A 16,120-nucleotide genomic window follows, 5' to 3' on the forward strand; every position below is an offset into this window, starting at 1 on the left:
TGAAAAGGTTGGCTTAAAGTTCAACATTCAGAAAACTAAGATCATGGCATCTGGTCCCATCACTTCATGGCAAATAGATGGGGAAATGATGGAAACAGTGACAGACTTTATTCTCTTGGGCTCCAAAATCACTGCAGATGGTGACTGCAGCCATGAAATTAAAAGACACTTGCTCCTTGGAAGAAAAGCTATGACCAACCTAGACAGTATATTAAAAAGCAGAGACATTACTTTACCAACAAAGGTCCATCTAGTCAAAGCTATAGCTTTTCCAGTAGCCATGTATGGATGTGAGAGTTGGACTGTAAAGAAAGCTGAGTGCTGAAGAATTGATGCTTTTGAACTGTGGTGTTGAAGAAGACTCTTGAAGCGTCCCTTGAATTGCAAGGAGATTCAACCAGTCTATCCTAAAGGAAATCAGTCCTGAGAGTTCATTGGAAGGACTGATGTTGAAGCTGAAACTCCAATACTTTGGCCACCTGATTCGAAGAACTGACTCATTGGAAAAGACCCTGATGCTGGGGAAGAAGGCAGGAGGAGAAGGGGACGACAGAGGATGAAATGGTTGGATGGTATCACCGAGTTGATGGACATGAGTTTGACTCTGGGAGCTGGTGATGGACAGGGAGGCCTGGCGTGTTGCGGTTCATGGAGTCGCAAAGAGTTGGACTCGACTGAGCGACTGAACTGAACTGAAGTGAATTACCAACAATGCTCAAGACAGTTGAAATATTCTTTGGAGTTGACTAGAAGTGGGGGACAGAGCTATGTGTGTAAAATCAAACACAAAAAAGTAGAATTAAGAGGAAAAAGGGAGGGAAGAAACCACTTCGCTGAGCACAGGTCTCTGGGTTTTTCTGTCCAGCTTAATTCTAAAACCACCTTCAATCTTCTCATTAATAGAGAAGTGAAATTGCCTGCATTTCCTGTTGCTGCCTCATGGAGGGTTTCACATCTCCTTTGGCTGCCTGAGCAGAGACCCAGGCACAAGAGGGAGCTCGCCGAGCCTCCAGGAGCTGGCAGAGGGCCACGCAGCGAGCATTCCGGTTCCAGGCAGGCTTTGGAGACCTTGATAAGGATCCCGAGACCTGGTTCCTAAGGTTAGGCTCACCACCTACCTGGTGGTGGAGGAGAGACTTTCAAAGGGGAAGTGATCATGTGTGTAGGAGAACTCGCACCATTTTGAGACTGTTGAAAGAGAAAGTAGAAGAGACACTGGTTCAGAGTGGGAGGAAATCTGAGCATTGGAAAGATAAGACTCAGAGGGATGTGCTGGCTCTTCCCTTTTTCCTTTTCTCAGCGGGGGCCGCCACAAGCTACCTCTATGTGGTCCTCTCAGTCCTAGGACAGTGAGTGTGTGGGCACACTCAGATGTGTGTGTGTGTGTGTGTGTGTACCTTGAAACCTTTGGTGTGAATCTTCAACTTGTTTTCCAAATTGTAAGAAGGACCATTCATAACAGGACTTTTAAGATAGTTTTTTAAGATGAAATAGTGTGGGTCTCATAGTACCCACCATAAAGTAGAAGCTCAACAAATTTTGGACTCCCCCTCCCCACCCCCCGACTCCTCTGTTTTCGGTTCATTCAACACCCTTCACGGCTGATTAGAGAAGTTCAAGTGTAGAACAATCTTGTAACCAGGGGGGTTGAGGGCGGGGGTGGTAGGAAAACATGGTCAGAGCATCAGTGAAGCTCAACTAATTACACAAAACCAGCTTTTGGTTCCTGATATTCGTCTATATATTCATTTGGGGGATATTCTTTCCCCTTTCCTTTCTTCTTCAGAAATATCGTATTCTCCTGGAGTCAAGGACTTGGAGGGGGACAGGGAAGTGTCGTATTAAGGGGTTCCCTCCTCATCCTCCTTTGTTTAGCTCACTATTAAGTCAAGTTCAAGAGCTTTCAGGAACCAAGCTGGGGAGAGGCAGCCCTGAAGCCTGGTGGGGACCACAGGGAAGTCAACTGAGGGTTTTACATCTGTAATGGAAAAATCTACCAGTTGTATAGGTCACAGGTGAGAATGAATTGCTACGTGAAGCTTGTCTTTTCCTGGGAAAGAAGAACAGGGAATGTTTATCTCATTTTTCTAGTGGCTTCACAACGCGAGGAGGGCCTGCCCCAAGACAGATGGCACCTGTCAGGGAAACACATAGGGGAGTTTTGAGTTTGGGGGAGACAAGTGAGCTATGGGCACTGGCTCATGACCAGCTATTTATCAAGCAGATTAGTGGGGTTGCCCAGCGGTCTGCCCTGAGATGGTTCAAAGGCTAGGAGGACAGGGTGTCCTGGCTCCAGAAAGCAGAAAGGGGAAAATGAAGCTCGTCTGGCTAGAACGGAAGAAGCAATGGGAGCCCAGGGAGGGACTGTTCAGGGCTGTGGCCCTGAGCTCTTACCAACAGCGCCTCTTATTCTGCCATCTTGCTTTGAGGCCAGACAACTGCACTCTTAGCAGCCCTGACTCTACTGCATTCCCCACAAGTGCCTCTTGTCCACCTGTTTCCTGGGCGACAGGACAGACCACGGGTTATGTAGTCAAGGGTTAAGTTCCCCAGTGACTTCCCTTAAAGGAGCAAGAGAGGTTACCTTGTCTCAGTATCTGGAGTGACCTTGAGAGAAAACAGTTAGACCAAAGGGCAGTCTAGGCTGCATACATCCTGGGGATACAGGGTTTTTTCTCTCCACCAGTCTAGGGAAATCCACCTGTGTGTGTGTGTGTGTGTGTGTGTGTGTGTGTGTGTGTGTGTGTGTGAGTCGCTCAGTCGTGTCTGATTCTGCAACTCCATGGACTGTAGCCCACCAGGCTCCTCTGTCCAAGGGATTCTCCAGGCAAGAGTACTGCAGTGGGTTGCCATTTCCTTCTCCAAGGGAAATCCACCTGCAGACTGGTTGTTCTGTGGGACAGCAAGAGACTAGTTGCTAAAAGCCCAGGGCAGGATGAGATCTACCTGGTAACTGATGATGCTGGGCTGAGATGCTCAATGATTTGTCTCTATACTTGTCCCCGCCTACCTAGGCAATCTGACAATTCTCAGTTTGGAACGCTCAGATGATCTGGCAAGGAACAGGTTTATTATCTCAGGCCTTAGTAGCCCCAAATTGCTCATTTAGAGAGCATCAAGGGGCCCCGGGCAATACCATATTCCCACTTAGTGTGTGGAGATCCTCTACCCAGGCTGGGACTTCTGGGATAGACGAAGACCCAGGGCCCCTGGAGGAGCTGGTCCAGGGGACCGAACTCCCCGTGTCTCCCCAGAGCAGAGCATGACTGTCCTCCTGTCGCTGCTGCTGGGCCTCAGCCTGGGCTGCACCGCAGCAGGTAAGGACTCTCCCTTCCTCTGCTCCCTTTGGATTGGGGGATTCTGTTTTGCCATTGGATTCGGATACCCCAAAGCAGTCTGCTCCTGCTGCTAAGTCACTTCAGTCGTGTCCGACTCTGTGCGACCGCATGGACTGCAGCCCACCAGGCTCCCCCGTCCCTGGGATTCTCCAGGCAAGAACACTGGAGTGGGTTGCCAGTTCCTTCTCCAATGCATGGAAGTGAAAAGTGAAAGTGAAGCCGCTCAGTCGTGTCCGACCCTCAGCGACCCCATGGACTGCAGCCTGCCAGGCTCCTCCATCCATGGGATTTTCCAGGCAGGAGTACTGGAGTGGGGTGCCATTGCCTTCTCTGCCAAAGCAGTCTATCTCCCTATTATATACTTCCACAGCACTTTGTACCGTAGCTTTGCAGCAATTTTTTGAATTTATATTTTTAAATTGAAGTATTGTTGATTTACAATATCATGTTAATTTCTGCTGAGCAAAGCGACTCAGTTACGCACATGTATAGTTCTTTTTTATATCCTTTTCCATTATGGTTCCATTATCCCAGAATATTACTCTAGCTGCCAGAGCTACACAGTAGAAACTTGTTCATCCGTGTAGCAAATTTAATGTAATCAAGCTGTGTAATTATTTGTGTAACAGATATCTCTTGCTGGAATGTAGGCAAAGGTGATGATGGCCCTGTTGATAACTGCTGTGTCCCCAGTTCCTCGCGCGGTGTCTGGCACACAGCGAGTACTCCAGATATACATGTGGCATGGATATTTAATAATGTATCCAGCACAGAACAAGCCTGACTCTTTCCTTTGACCCCTTTTCTCACTCAGTCATTGGCCTTACTGAAAGTCTTAATCCTGGGTAAATTGTTGTGTTTAAACATGCAAATAATTTTGGGTCACTTGTGTCTCCATGCTGAGTCTTATGTAAAGAGAAAACGGGATCTAGGAACTTCTCTGTTAGGATCACCTAGTCCCTGAATCCGGAGAAGGCAATGGCACCCCACTCCAGTACTCTTGCCTGGAAAATCCCGTGGACAGAGGAGCCTGGGGGGCTGCAGTCCATGGGGTCGATAAGAGTCGGACACGACTGAGCGACTTCACTTTCACTTTTCACTTCCATGCATTGGAGAAGGAACTGGCAACCCACTCCAGTGTTCTTGCCTGGAGAATCCCAGGGACGGGGGAGCCTGGTGGACTGCCGTCAATGGGGTCACACAGAGTCGGACACGACTGAAGTGACTTAGCAGCAGCAGCAGCAGTTCCTGAATCAGGACTTGCAGAGACTCCTGTTCGTGAGCTTGGTGAGCAGATGATGCCTCAGGCAGGAAGCCTGCACCCTCCTCACCGGATGTAACTGAGCCTTGGGCTCTGGCAGAGGACCCTGAGCCGCCCCCTTTCTCTGGCTCCTACAGGTGGTTTTGTGGCACACGTGGAAAGCACCTGTGTGTTGGACGATGATGGGAATCCGAAAGACTTCTCGTATTGCATCTCCTTCAACAAGGATTTGCTGACCTGCTGGGATCCCCTGCAGACCAGTATGGTTCCTCGTGAATTTGGGGTGCTGAACGGCTTGGCCCGGTACCTCTCACAGTTCCTCAACAATAACAGTGACCTGATCCTTCGCTTGTCCAGTGGTCTGCAGAACTGTGCCGCGCACACCCAGCCCTTCTGGAGCTCTCTGACCCACAGGACACGTAAGGAGAGAGGGGAGCAGAGGGGCAGTGAGGAGAGGGGAGGCCACAAAGGCTCCCTCCATTGATAGGGGGTTTGAGATGTGGGCAGAAAAGAAGCAGAAAAATGGGAGCACCTGTGATGTAGAAAGAGAGGGAAACAAGGGGGTTGACAGGGGTGGGGCTGGAATGCAAACCGGGCGGTGATATTTGAACAGGCAAGGAGCTTCTGCAGGGAGAGTAAAAATGTTTTCCTTCGATTCAGGGCATCTCAGGAGCCAGATCCAAGTTCAGCCAGGTGTTGAACTGTCAGAATAACCAGAATGGCTTTCCCCAAAATGCTTGTGCCTTTGTATCCCAGGTTCTGGTGTCCCGGGTCTAAGATGGGCCCAGGCATGGGACAATTTGGAAAGCCTCCCAGGGAATTCTGAGGCAAAGTGAAAGTGAAAGTCGCTCAGTCATGTCCGACTCTTTGCGACCCCATGGACTATACAGTCCGTGGAATTCTCCAGGCCAGAATACTGGAGTAGGTAGCCTTTCCCTTCTCCAGGGGATCTTCCCAATCCCGGGATCAAACCCAGGTCTCCCACGTTGCAGGCAGATTCTTTACCAGCTGAGCCACAAGGGAAGCAAACTCTCTCCCTAATCACTTGCATAGAGAATGACTTGAGATTGGTTAAAAAAAAACAAAACAAAACCCAAACTTGAAGTTCTCTATCTTAAAAAGTATTGTGTCTCAAGATATCATTTCTCAGAATTGCCTGGGGAAGGTGCTTGTTAAAAATGCAAGTCCTGGGACTTCCCTGGTGGTCCAGTGGTCAAGAATCAGTGCTTCCACTGCAGGGGGCACAGGTTCAATCCCTGGTCAGGGAACTAGGATCCTGAAAGTGGTGTGGCACAGCCAAAAACAAAAACAGAAATAAATTTAAAATAAAAACATAAAAATAAAAATGCAAGTCCTTGAGAGCTACTGCAAATCTGTTGAATAAAAATATCCAGGGATACAGGCTAGGGAATCTGTGTTTTAACACAATATCTTGGATTTTTATTGAGGATTTTATTTGAAAGACACCCAAGCAAGCTGAAGGGTCGCCTAGAAAAATAAATTACTAACAGACGGCAATATGAATGATCTGATGAATTGGGTCCACCCTCATCCAAATTTAAGAGTTAGTCCTGAATTAGTCTTGCTTCCTTAAACTATTCAGGCTTGCCAGATGGCACAGTGGTAAAGAATCTGCCTGCCAATGCAGGAGACTCTTGAGATAGGGGTTCAATCCCTGGATCAGGAAGATCCCCTGGCGTAGGAAATGGCAATCCACTCCAGTATTCTTGCCTGGGAAATCCCATGGACAGAGGAGACTGGCAGGCTACAGTCCACGAGCTCGCAAAGAGTCAGACACGACTGAGCACGCACACATGCCTTAAACTCTTCAAGGAAAAAAATACTTTTTTTACCGAGTTAATCTGTTCAATGAGATTTGAGGACAAGGGTGTTTTCCTACTTTTGCTCACCCCACCTGTAAGTCTGGATGACAATTTACTTTTATGTATTTGCAATGAATACAATGCCTTCTGAAACAGCTTGCAGTTCAGCCCCAGCTTCTACTTAAGGTGACCAAACAGGATTTTGGAGGAACAAGAAAGGAAGGAGCAGGGATGGAGTGGGAGACAGGAAAGAGTGCAGAGGAATATATTCCAGCTTCTCATTTTCAGAGGGATGTGTGCAGGCCTAGGGTGAGGGTGGGCAGGGTGGGTGGGCAAAATCCAAGAAGCATTGAAGTAGGAGAGAAACCAGGTTGGAGGAAAAGCCAGGGTGGTGCCCTCCTTCGTGACTGTTTTTTTCCTCCTGTGCAGGCCCACCGACCGTGCAGGTAGCCAAAACCACTCCTTTTAACACGAGGGAGTCTGTGATGCTGGCCTGCTATGTGTGGGGCTTCTACCCAGCGGACGTGGCCATCACGTGGAGGAGGAACGGGCAGGAGGTCCTCCCACACGGCAGGGCCCAGAGGATCGTCCAGCCCAACGGAGACTGGACATACCAGACCGTCTCCCATCTGGCCACAACCCCCTCTTTTGGGGATACCTACACCTGTGTGGTCGAGCACATTGGGGCTCCTGAACTCATCCTCCAGGACTGGAGTAAGTGTGTAGCAGGCGGGAGGAATTAGCATTAAAGCAGAGAGCTACTGGAATTCCCTGGCATTCCAGTGGCTAAGATTCTTCACTTCCACTTGCAGGAGGGCCAGGTTTGATCCCTGGTCGGGGAATTGAGAACCCCACATGTTGCTCTAGCGTGGCTGACAACAACAAAAAAGCAGAGAGCTACTGCAAGTGGGTAGTTGTAAAAAGAACACCAATACTTTGGCAGAGGGAAGAAGCTGTAGAGGTCCATGGTACAGGGAAGAGAGGGAGATGCTGAAAATGAGTGAGTCTGGAGGAACTCGTGGAGAGTTCTCGACCAGAGATGGGGCCAGGGGATACTGGGACAGAAAGCGTTAATCATCCTTGCTGTCGCTATGGTGCTGTGGCTGGTGTTCTGTGTTTGTTGGAAGGTGGGAGGGGAGCCTGATTGTCCTGAGAAGAGGAAGTCGATTTGGTAACCATATTTTCAGAACCCCAAATTGTGATGCAATATTCTAGGATCTTCAGATTTCCACTGTTGTCAAGTCAGGGATGGGAACTGGAGAAATAAAGATCTCAGGAGAGTGAGGACCCTCTTGGTGTCAGAGAGGGGAAGCCAAGGCTGACAGAGGCTTTGATGTGCACGCTTGGGGGCTACCGCGTCAAGCCAATCATCGCTGTTTGAACCCCAGGACTGGAGATAGTTAAAGGAAAGGAATTTGGGAGGGGGACAGGATTCAGACTAGGACCAGCCCCAGGATGTAGGGGCTGTGGAGGTGGGGCAGAGACAGATTCTGGAAGGACCCATGGCCAATCTGAAAGTGGACAGGTAGAGACACCTAAGCCCTTGGATAGCAAGGAACTGCAGAAAGGAAAGGTGGAAAGATAATTTCATGGGAAAATGCTCGAATAAAGCAGTCAAGGGAGCAAGTATTGTCACCACAGGCAAATGAAGAGAGGAGTGGGGGGCCCTTCATTCTTTGGTCAGGGTGCCTTTGGGGTGAAGAAAGAAAACAGGAAGCCTGGAGGGCCCCCACGGTCTCAGAGAGCATCTGGAAGCCGGGGTACAAACCTGGGGAGAGGGGTTCCTCAGGGACCTACAGGAACAGAGACCCACGGGACAGGGGTTTTGAGGAAAGGCCGCTTGCTCGGGCCTGGATTGGTGTGAGCCCTGGGCCGCGGATGAGCACCTCTGAAACTCTGGGCGGAGGTCGCAGTCAGCGAAGGCGCTCTGGGGACCAGCTCTGGGAACCGGTTGCAGTTCAGTTCCTGTTTCCGCAGCTCCTGGGCTGTTGCCTGCGCAGACGGTGAAGGTTTCTGTGTCTCTGGTAACGCTGGTGCTGGGTCTCATCGTCTTCGTTTTCGGTCTGCGCAGTTGGCGGAGAGCCACCTCCTCCGGTGAGTGAGCCCCCCGAAACGTCAGTCCCAACCTCTGCTCGCTTTGGGTTTGTGACTGGTTCTCCCGTGGCATCCCCCATTGCCGTGGAGGAGACTTTCATCCACCAGGCCCGTCCTGGGCGGGAGGGATCAACTGAGAGATGGGGATCGACATCTACACACTACTGTGGATAAAATAGATCACTAATAGGAACCTGCTGTATAGCACAGAAAACTCCTCAGTACTCTGCAGTGGCCTAGATGGGAAGAGAATCGAAGAAGAGAGTGGGTACAGGTATATGTGTAACTGACGCACTTTGCTGTACACTTGAAACTAAACAACAGTGCAAATCAACTATAGTCTAATAAAAATTAAAAAAAAAGAAAAGACTGTCCTCAACTCAAATATTTTCTTCTCCTAGGCTACATTTTCCTCCCGGGGTCCACTTATCCAGAAGGTATGTCTCTGTTGGTCTGTGTGCCTCCTGGTCCCTTGGAGGGGGTGATAGAGGGCGTTATCTCCCGCGCTGACGGCGGGGGCGGTGCGCGTCCACTGGGATCAGGCTGAGTGTGATTGAAGCTGCTGCTGTTGGGCTCAGGAGCAGAAAGCAGGAGCACCGACCCCTTCCGCTTCTGCCCAACAGCGTGTCTGAATGTGGCTCCTCAGTGCTTGGTGATCTGGAATTTTCCACATCACTGTGTTAAGGGTTCTGGCATAGATGGTTACAGGGACAAATGATGGGGTCAAGTTGGCTCGAAGCGTTGAAGCGTTATTATCTCCTTTTCATTTCTTCTGCAGGTCAGCACAATTGATAGAGGCAGAACCCTACAGCTTTCCCTCCACGTGAGAAGGAGGTCTGAACTCTTGGGGATGCTGCTGGGGCCCTCCAGCTCCTCCAGCCCTCCACATCTTCTTGGACCCTATGGTTTCTCTATTTAATTCTTTGAATTTCCCAGTCTTCCCTATGTGAGGGCTTTCCTGGTGGCTCAGCTGGTAAAGAATCCGCTTGCAATACGGGAGACCTGGGTGTAATCCCTGGGTTGGGAAGATCCCCTGGAGAAGGGAACGGCTACCCACTTCAGTGTTCTGGCCTGGAGAATTCCATGGACTGTAAAGTCCATGGGGTCACAAAGAGTTGGACATGACTGAGCGACTTTCACTTCACTTCACTTCACTTCACTTCCCTATGTGAACCTTAGTAACTTGGGGAAACTCATTCCTGGTAAAAATATTCTGTAACCAAGGTGCTGTCCATATGCAGAGCCCAGGGCTAAATATCTGGGGTGAATATCATCTGGGGAGGAAGGTCAAAGACCCTCTTGGGGGCCCCCACTGTGTCACAGAGGGCGTGAGTCACTGTTGATTGTCTCTGAGGAATAAACTGGTAGAATCCTGTTTTTTTCCATGTTTTTTCCTGTGGTTCTGGGGAGGGACAGTGGGCAGTCGGGGGCTGGGCTTGATTCGCTCCTCCTGGAGCAGACGAGTTGGTGTTTCCTCCCATTTTCCCATCTGGACACGATGGAACTGGGGGCTGTTTTCTGCTGGATAATTCATAAGAAGATTTTAAACTTTGGTGGGAGGGAGTCACAGAATCATAGGTAATAGGAGGTTAACAGTTTTCTGAACTCATAAGAGATCTTAATGAAGCTTAAATGAGTTCATACTTGTAATTGGCCAAGAACATTACCTGGTACCCAGCCAGCCCACCGCGGTGAAGTTAGCTGTTAGCAGTCACTCTACTTTCCCGGCCAGGCTTCCTACCAGCTTGCTTGCTCTGTTTCATTTGATCTTCATCACAACTCAGGTAGTCAGGGTTCAAGGGGCAGAGCTCAACTTCAGATCTGAATTCTGGGCTGTTATTCCTTCCACAACCAGCATAGGAAAGGGACCACAGCTCGAGTGCTTGTAGGCACTGGGTAGGTGCTTTATGCTGTATCTCATTCATGCTCCACAATCACCGGTAAGGGGGAAGTGGTCTGCCTCCAAGTCCCAAGATGAAAGTGAGGTTCAGAGAGGTTAAATAGCTTGCCCAAGATCGAACAGCAAATTCTCTACAGGGTGTCGGTCTGCCTGAGCTGGAAGTAACTAGGCTGCTGTATTCTGAGGACTTTCCTACTGGCGAACACACCATTCTTCAGAGGTCCCCTTCCATTCCCTCCACCTGGAGCCCATGGGGCATCCACCGTTTGGGGCTGGATTTCACATAGGGCAAGAGAGGTGCTTTAAAGAAAGCTGAGCGCCGAAGAATTGATGCTTTTGAACTGTGGTGTTGGAGAACACTCTTGAGAGTCCAAACTGCAAGGAGATCCAACCAGTCCATCCTAGAGCAGATCAGTCCTGAATATTCATTGGAAGGACTGATGTTGAAGCTGAAACTCCAATACTTTGGTCACCTGATTCGAAGAGCTGACTCATTTGAAAAGACCCTGGTGCTGGGAAAGATTGAAGGCGGGAGGAGAAGGGGACGACAGAGGACGAGATGGTTGGATGGCATTACCAACTGAATGGACATGGGTTTGGGTGGACTCCGGGAGTTGGTGATGGACAGGGAGGCCTGGCGTGCTGCCGTCCATGGGATCAAAAAGACATGATGGAGCGACTGAACTGAACTGAACTGGAGAGGTGCTGATCATTCCCACTGAAGGGCGACACCTGCTGGGCCCAGGTGGCATTGTCTTTGGAATGAGAGTTGGATTCTAGAAAGAAACCAGAAATGAAAACAGGTACTGGAGGAGTTTAGCCTAACAGAAAGTTGTGGACAGAGAACAAGCGGTTAAGAATGCACGTCTGCCAAAAAAGAAAAAGAAGAATACATGTCTGTGTGTGGGTGTCTATGTAGGAACATGGTAAGCAGAATCTGATGAGCTGGGGGAAGGGGTCAGAAAGACAGACAGTGTGTGGAATCTTCCTGCCTTGTCTCCATGGTGGTCTGTGTGGGTGCCTGGTGGGTGGGGTTGGGTCCCTTCCTCCCTGCATGGTTTCTGTCCTGATGGGGGCCTGGAGAACAGTTTGGGTAGCACTGATCATACAGACTTCATATCCAAGGCAGGTGCTCAGGCATAAATAAAAAAGAAAACAATTCCATTTGCAGCAACATGGATGGGCCTAGAGATTATTTTACTAAGTGAAGTCAGAAAGAGGAAGACAATACCATGTGATATCACTTACATGTGGAATCTAAAATAAGATACAAATGAACTTATCTTGAAACAGACTCACAGATACAGAGAATGGATGGAGGGTTGCCAAGAGGTGGGCTTGGGAGAGGGATGGATTGGGAGTTTGGGGTTGGCAGATGCAAATTATTGTATATAGAATGGATAAACAACAAGGTCCTACTGTTGAGTCCAGGGAGCTATAGTCAGTATCCTGTGATAAATCATAATGGAAAAGAATATAAAAAAAGGATGCGTATATATAAACTCCGGGAGTTGGTGATGGACAGGGAGACTGGGGTGCTGCAGTCCATGGGGCTGCAAAGAGTCGGACACGACTGAACAACTGAACTGAACTGACATATGTGTGTGTGTATAACTGAATCACTTTGCTGTACAGCAAAAATTAACACAACATTGTAAATCAACTATGCTTCAATTGAAAAAAAAAAGTAGGTGCTCAGGGTTTGTCTAATCAGTGAGTTGATTTCCACTACGTCCATGCTTTCCCCAGAAAGATCCTTGTGATCAAGGCACCTCTTCTGGAAGGAGTTTCACCAGAAAGTCAATGGAACGGGAAAATGGTCCTGAGTTCAAAATGGCTCTTCTCTGAGCTGGGCCATGTAAGGTAGGAAGCAGTAGAGTGCTCTGTGCTGTGATTGGTGAGTGTAGGCTCAGAAACAAATCCCTACAAATTTTATCAATTTTATGTTTTATTGAAAAAAGGTTTTTATAGGGACTTTCCTGGCAGTGCAGTGGTTAAGACCCCAGGCTGTCACTTCAGGGGGCTTGGGTTCGATCCCTGGTCAGGGAACTAAGATCCCAAATGCTGTGCAGTGCAGCCAAAAAAAAACCAAAGGGAAATGGTTTTTATGTAACATTTAATTAATTAGCTTGTGTATCATGTAAATAATCTATCCCCTCTCCCCAACTCTGAGCTTTCTTTAAGATCTTGCCGTCTGAAGCCTTGCCATATCCTTTCATTTTCACTTTTCTGTTCACTGTTCTTTTGTTTGCTTGACAAAGTCAATTCCTTCTGAAATTCTAGTCTAGTCTGGCGTGGGGCTTTGGTCTATGCTTGGCCATTTGTGAAGGAGATGCTGTACATTTGGAGGGTGTGAGTGTGGCCTCAGCTGTGGAAATCAAAGGGGCAGGACCCCAGGGGAAGAGGGAGAGAGGCAGCTAATGAGTACGCCTCCAGTCCCCCTCTGGAGACCCCAGGCATGCTTGCTCTGCCCTAATCTTACTGGGTTTTGTTTTATAGGGAAGGCTGTCCTCTTTCAGATGGGGAGCTGAAAAAAAAAAAAATAATACTACGTATATCTCCTGGGATCCAGGAAGCCAGATTACAAGGGGAGAGAAAGGAGGATGTGTGTGCTACCCAGGCAAGCGAGTGGAGCCTGGAAGGAAGGCAGAATGATGGGTCACCTCCAGGACTGTGTGAGGGGAATAAAATGCTGCATACAGCAAAGTGCCAGAAAGGGGTGTGTGTGTGCCTGTGTGTGTGTGTGTGTGTGTGAGAGAGAGAGAGCTGGGCTTTTACATTTGTCTAATACAAGTGGCACGACGATTGGTTCTCTCCCTTCAATGTCTTCTTTGTTTTAAAAACCGAACTGGGAGCGGGGAATTGACTTTGAAGGTCATCTAGTCCAACTCTCAGAGCATAGCGGACATGCCTCTGTGTCCATGAGGGCAGATACCAACGCTTTAGTCAAAGGTGTTGACCCCAAGTTTGAGGCTCTTTGGGCCCTTGAACACGATGGGAGTAAAACCAGATGCACCCCCACCTGAAAAGAACACAACATTGTAAGCCAACTATGCGCTAATAAAAAATTTTAAATGTAAAAGGGAAAAACGAAGGGAACACCAATGATTTCTAGCAACCCAGGAAGCCAGGAGAGAGGCAGGGAACAGATTTCCCCTTAGAGTCTCCAGGGAGGACCAGTCCTCTCGGCAGCTTGATCTTGGACTTCTGGGCTTCTTAGCTGTGTGAGAATCAATTTCTGCTCCACCCCCCTTTTTAAAGCATCAAATGCACCCCAGGAGGCTGTCTCCTCAGGGCCCCATGTTCCGGGTACTTGGCTTCCTTAGTGCACGTTCATGGGAAAGGAGCAGACAGCCATTGGTAGCTAATCTCACTGTTCATTTAGGAAAAATAATTTAGGGAAATTATTTTTAGATCATCTTCTCAAGTAATTCTGTTTCCAAGTAAAATCACCTTGGTCGTGGTTGGAGTGCCTGCTATTCCCAAGAGTCCTCAAACTGCCCTGGAGCACGGCCTGGGGGATTCCTCCTGGGTGTGGAAACCAAGCAGTGCCAGTGGGGCTTCCAGGCATGGAGGCCCTTGTCTCCTGTTTCTTATAGGCGAGACTCCAGCTTCCACAACCAACCCTGAGTTCCACTTCCAACAGCTGCTCATCAAGGGAGGGGCAGCCAAGAAACCACCCAAGGCAAGATTAAAGGGACCTGAGACACAGATGTATAGAACAGTCTTTTGGACTCTGTGGGAGAGGGAGAGGGTGGGATGATTTGGGAGAATGGCATTGAAACATGTATAATATCATATATGAAACGAATCGCCAGTCCAGGTTCGATGCATGATACTGGATGCTCGGGGCTGGTGCACTGGGACGACCCAGAGGAATGGTATGGGGAGAGAAGTGGGATGGGGTTTCAGAATGGGGAACACGTGTACACCCGTGGCGGATTCATGTTGATGTATGGCAAAACCAAACAATATTGTAATTAGCCTGCAATTAAAATAAATAAACTTACATTAAAAAAAAGATTAAAGGGACCAGAGAAAGTTAGGAGATTAGGAGACAGACTGCCTGAGAAGAGTTTAAGGAAGTGCTAGCCTTGTTCCCACAGCTGAGGCTTCTCTGGTGGCTCAGAGGGTAAGGAGTCTTGCCTGTAATGTGGGAGACCCGGCCCTGGATTGGGAAGATCCCCTGGAGAAGGAAATGGCAACCCGCTCCAGCGTTCTTGCCTGGAAAATCCCATGGACAGAGAGGCCTGGCGGGCTACACAGTCCAGGGCCGGGTCACAAAGAGTTGGACATGACTTCACTAGCCTTGTTCCCACCCTAATCTTGTTAGACCTCACCTTTGACCCACCTTTATAAAAATCCTCATCAAATCCTCCCGGGTGGCAACAGTTTTTCAAGGCAAAAGCCTGGTGTGTCTCCCTTTGGCTGGCAAAGTAACAAAGTGATCCTTTTCTACCTCACCCAAAACTGTGTCTCTGGGATCTGATTTGGCACCAGCTACAGAGAGGCCGAAAAAGCTAGTGGAGGTGATGGAATTCCAGTTGAGCTATTTGAAATCCTGAAAGATGATGCTGTGAAAGTGCTGCACTCAATATGCCAGCAAATTTGGAAAACTCAGCAGTGGATACAGGACTGGACAAGGTCAGCTTTCATTCCAATCCCGAAGAAAGGCAATGCCAAAGAATGCTCAAACTACCGCACAATTGCACTCATCTCACATGCTAGTAAAGTACTGCTCAAAATTCTCCAAGCCAGGCTTCAGCAATACGTGAACTGTGAACTTCCAGATGTTCAAGCTGGTTTTAGAAAAGGCAGAGGAACCAGAGATCAAATTGCCAACATCCGCTGGATCATCGAAAAAGCAAGAGAGTTCTGGAAAAACATCTATTTCTGCTTTATTGACTACACCAAAGCCTTTGACTGTGTGGATCACAATAAACTGTGGAAAATTCTGAAAGAGATGGAAATACCAGACCATCTGACATGCCTCTTGAGAAACCTATATGCAGGTCAGGAAGCAACAGAACTGGACATGGAACAACAGACTGGTTCCAAATAGGAAAAGGAGTACGTCAAGGCTGTATATTGTCACCCTGCTTATTTAACTTATATGCAGAGTACATCATGAGAAACACTGGGCTGGAAGAAGCACAAGCTGGAATCAAGATTTCCGGGAGAAATATCAATAACCTCAGATATGCAGATGACACCACCCTTATGGCAGAAAGTGAAGAGGAACTCAAAAGCCTCTTGATGAAAGTGAAAGAGGAGAGTGGAAAAGTTGGCTTAAAGCTCAACATTCAGAAAATGAAGATCATGGCATCTGGTCCCATCACTTCATGGAAAATAGATGGGGAAACAGTGGAAACAGTGGCAGACTTAATTTTTTTGGGCTCCAAAATCACTGCAGATGGTGATTGCAGCCATGAAATTAAAAGATGCTTACTCCTTGGAAGGAAAGTTATGACCAACCTAGATAGCATATTGAAAAGCAGAGATATTACTTTGCCAACAAAGGTCCATCTAGTCAAGGCTATGGTTTTTCCTGTGGTCATGTATGGATGTGAGAGTTGGACTGTGAAGAAAGCTGAGTGCTGAAGAATTGATGCTTTTGAACTGTGGTGTTGGAGAAGACTCTTGAGAGTCCCTTGGACTGCAAGGAGATCCAACCAGTCCATTCTAAAGGAGATCAGTCCTTGGG

General features: G+C 48.4%; 1 protein-coding gene across 1 annotated transcript; it reads left to right on the forward strand.

Moving 5' to 3' along the window:
- Positions 1-3,048: 3,048 nt before the first annotated feature.
- Positions 3,049-9,889, forward strand: LOC129647646 (HLA class II histocompatibility antigen, DM beta chain). Its single transcript, XM_055574703.1, has 6 exons — positions 3,049-3,317; positions 4,737-5,018; positions 6,852-7,136; positions 8,400-8,516; positions 8,918-8,953; positions 9,295-9,889. Exons 1-6 carry the CDS (start codon positions 3,263-3,265, stop codon positions 9,306-9,308), a joined length of 789 nt encoding a protein of 262 aa, XP_055430678.1. The 5' UTR covers positions 3,049-3,262; the 3' UTR covers positions 9,309-9,889.
- Positions 9,890-16,120: the final 6,231 nt, after the last annotated feature.

This window comes from Bubalus kerabau, chromosome 3 (assembly GCF_029407905.1).
Source record: "Bubalus kerabau isolate K-KA32 ecotype Philippines breed swamp buffalo chromosome 3, PCC_UOA_SB_1v2, whole genome shotgun sequence".
Taxonomy (NCBI): Eukaryota; Metazoa; Chordata; class Mammalia; order Artiodactyla; family Bovidae; genus Bubalus; species Bubalus kerabau.

Bases quoted from the DNA above. Each gene is read 5' to 3' on its own strand.
- LOC129647646 (XM_055574703.1), top strand. From the start codon at position 3,263: ATGACTGTCCTCCTGTCGCTGCTGCTGGGCCTCAGCCTGGGCTGCACC. The intron at 5,019-6,851 runs GTAAGGAGAGAG...CCTCCTGTGCAG, and splicing joins CTCTCTGACCCACAGGACAC to GCCCACCGACCGTGCAGGTA. The intron at 8,517-8,917 runs GTGAGTGAGCCC...TTCTTCTCCTAG, and splicing joins GCGGAGAGCCACCTCCTCCG to GCTACATTTTCCTCCCGGGG.